At 37.7% G+C, this 2,728-nt stretch overlaps 1 protein-coding gene across 1 annotated transcript; it reads left to right on the top strand.

Moving 5' to 3' along the window:
* The first annotated feature begins 1,667 nt into the window (after window positions 1–1,667).
* LOC104524961 (GTP-binding protein Di-Ras2) lies at window positions 1,668–2,507 on the top strand. The gene has a single exon (XM_010167992.1). It carries the CDS (start codon window positions 1,708–1,710, stop codon window positions 2,305–2,307), a length of 600 nt encoding a protein of 199 aa, XP_010166294.1. The 5' UTR covers window positions 1,668–1,707; the 3' UTR covers window positions 2,308–2,507.
* The last annotated feature ends 221 nt before the right edge of the window (window positions 2,508–2,728 follow it).

Genomic DNA, 2,728 nt, shown 5'->3' with positions numbered 1-2,728 from the left:
ACAACTCCCTCATCCAACACCTTATGTAAAGACAGATGTTTTCAGCTTACTCAGGCATTAGAATTAGGACAGAATAGCACACCCCAGATAAGAAGGATAGCAAAATCTGGGTATGCTTGAACAGCAAAATGAAGACATTAGTGCAGCATGGGTAGCCATAGCTTTAATCTAACTGGCAGAGGCAGCAACAGCATCAAAGATGCAGAAGCACAAAATTCATTGTGGGCTGGCAACTGGGGGCTTCACTCACATCCATACCTCTGCAGCATCACTTCTATTCTCTCCACGCTAGACAGGTAGAGCGTAACTTAAAATCCTGTCCCACAATGAAATCACTCCTTCTGCTGCAGTGAAGGTCTTCCTTGTTCAATAAGAAAACTCTGGGTTGTTCTGGATTAGCTACCACCCAGGTAACATTGCAACAGGCAAATTCAATAACCTGGCACCGTTTGGACACTTGGACAAGGTTCCCTATTAAATCAGCCCATTTTCCTAAGAACAAATACAGGTGTAGAAATTTTGTAGTTCTACACGTAATTTTTATTTATCTAGCTTTGATCTGAAAAGTAACAATATCCTAAACTCTGTTCAACTTTTAGAATTCAATTTTTTAGTGTTTGTTTGCTTAAATCTCACTAAATATAAAAAGAGACTTGTACATGCTGTGTATCTAATGAGCTGCTACTGATGGGAGGACAAAATAATCACATTTATTTCAATGAATTCTAGAACAACTACAGCTTTCAACCCTGTGAAAGCTTTACCATTTCTGTTATTTAATAATGATGACAATATTTGTAGTCCTACTGTTTACAGCCAGGTTTTCTCGAGGGGAACTGACTTCAGGGATCACAGGGTTTTGTCACCTTTGACGTATCCATTTGCCAACCTTGACAATATAAGCCACTTACAAATGTTGTGAAGATACCCGTACAACCTTTCTGATAAGTGTATCATGTCTCCAGTCAAATATCATTTGCTGTGAAATGGAAAATAGAATGTAAAGGCAGACTGAGCATGAACAATCTGTTTACCTAAATGTACTCTTTGACCTGAAAGGCAAGTGGAAAAACACACTGAAGTGGAGTGCATACTTCCAAAGTGTTAGAAACAAAGCTTACTTGGTGCAATTGCTGAATTAGCTGCAAAGATGTCTTAGATGTCAATGAGGAGTGTTGTCCAGTTGTAGCAGAGATAAATTCCCTTACTACTGAAGAGATGGTATGTTTAGAGTAATTGGCTGTCATACACTGTGTGCTTCAACAAAGATTTGAGGAGTCTTGTTTTAGAAACACAAGAGTAATTAAGTTCCTACAATTTGTTTGGGCCTTGACCTTGCTGAAATCCGTTTCTCAGATGCAGCTTTTTATTTATGGCAATATTAGTCCAGTACGAAGAATACCCAAACTGACAGAATTAATTTAAAATAAGTAATGAAGTGGTGAAAATGTTTTTTTTTGTTACCAGTCTAGGCTGGATTGCAAATCCTAAATTTTCTACTAAAATAAATAATTCTGTGACCTACTGCAAGTCTTCTTAACTTATTATAACTAGTATGCCATCACTTACATCACATTAATTTCTTTTATTGGGGAAGATATCATAAAGTGCACTTTCCACATGTACCTGTATTAACATCTGTCTTGTTTTTGTCATTTTCTTTCCTAGATTTTTCCCTCTAGCTGAGCAACAGACTCATTGAGAAACATGCCTGAGCAAAGCAATGATTACAGGGTGGTTGTGTTTGGAGCTGGAGGAGTTGGCAAAAGTTCTTTAGTCTTGAGATTTGTGAAGGGCACTTTCAGAGAGAGCTACATCCCTACCATTGAAGACACCTATAGGCAGGTGATCAGCTGTGATAAGAGCATATGCACTTTGCAGATAACTGACACTACAGGGAGCCATCAATTTCCAGCCATGCAACGTCTTTCTATTTCTAAAGGACATGCTTTCATTTTGGTTTACTCTATCACCAGCCGACAGTCCTTGGAGGAACTCAAACCGATCTATGAACAAATATGTCAGATTAAAGGAGATGTAGAAAGCATTCCAATAATGCTGGTGGGGAACAAAAACGATGAGAACCAAAATCGAGAGGTGGAAAGTAGTGAAGGAGAAGCCATGGCTAAGAAGTGGAAATGTGCCTTCATGGAGACATCTGCCAAGGTGAACCACAATGTGAAAGAACTATTCCAAGAATTGCTAAACTTAGAAAAACGTAGAACTGTGAGTTTACAAATTGATGGCAAAAAAAGCAAGCAGCAGAAAAGGAAAGAGAAGCTGAAAGGCAAATGTGTGGTGATGTGAAATTGCACTGTTAGGAGTCAGTCATGCAGTCTCACCTGTCTGACAATACCCATGTAAAATCTATAGACAGCGAACAACCGTACAAGGCCCTATTCATTAGTATCTGTTTTGGAATTTGAAAAAATGAGTTACTGTGGTTACTGTGAAAAAAGCCAACAATTAAAAATCATATACTGTAGCTATCATCAAAAAAAAAAAAAAAATCAGGAAGAAAAAGAAAGATGGGCCAAAAAATCCAATTTTTTAATTTACAGAAGAAAAGAAATTTCATCCTTAATGTAATGTGGAAGATTTGAGAAGTCAACTACATATTCTTTACATTTGCAAATAGCTGTGAGATAAGGCAGTGTATAATGATAGAAGATAAACAAAGAAATGGCCACGAAGAAACCATGCATGCTGGTTGGCATTATCATGCCTT

This window comes from Antrostomus carolinensis, unplaced genomic scaffold, assembly GCF_000700745.2.
Source record: "Antrostomus carolinensis isolate BGI_N321 unplaced genomic scaffold, ASM70074v2 scaffold5275, whole genome shotgun sequence".
Lineage (NCBI taxonomy): Eukaryota > Metazoa > Chordata > Aves > Caprimulgiformes > Caprimulgidae > Antrostomus > Antrostomus carolinensis.
Note: the sequence above shows the minus strand (reverse complement) of the source record. Positions and strands in the feature narration are given on the sequence as shown.

Excerpts from the sequence above, each read along its gene's own strand:
- LOC104524961 (XM_010167992.1), top strand. The coding sequence starts at position 1,708 with ATGCCTGAGCAAAGCAATGATTACAGGGTGGTTGTGTTTGGAGCTGGA.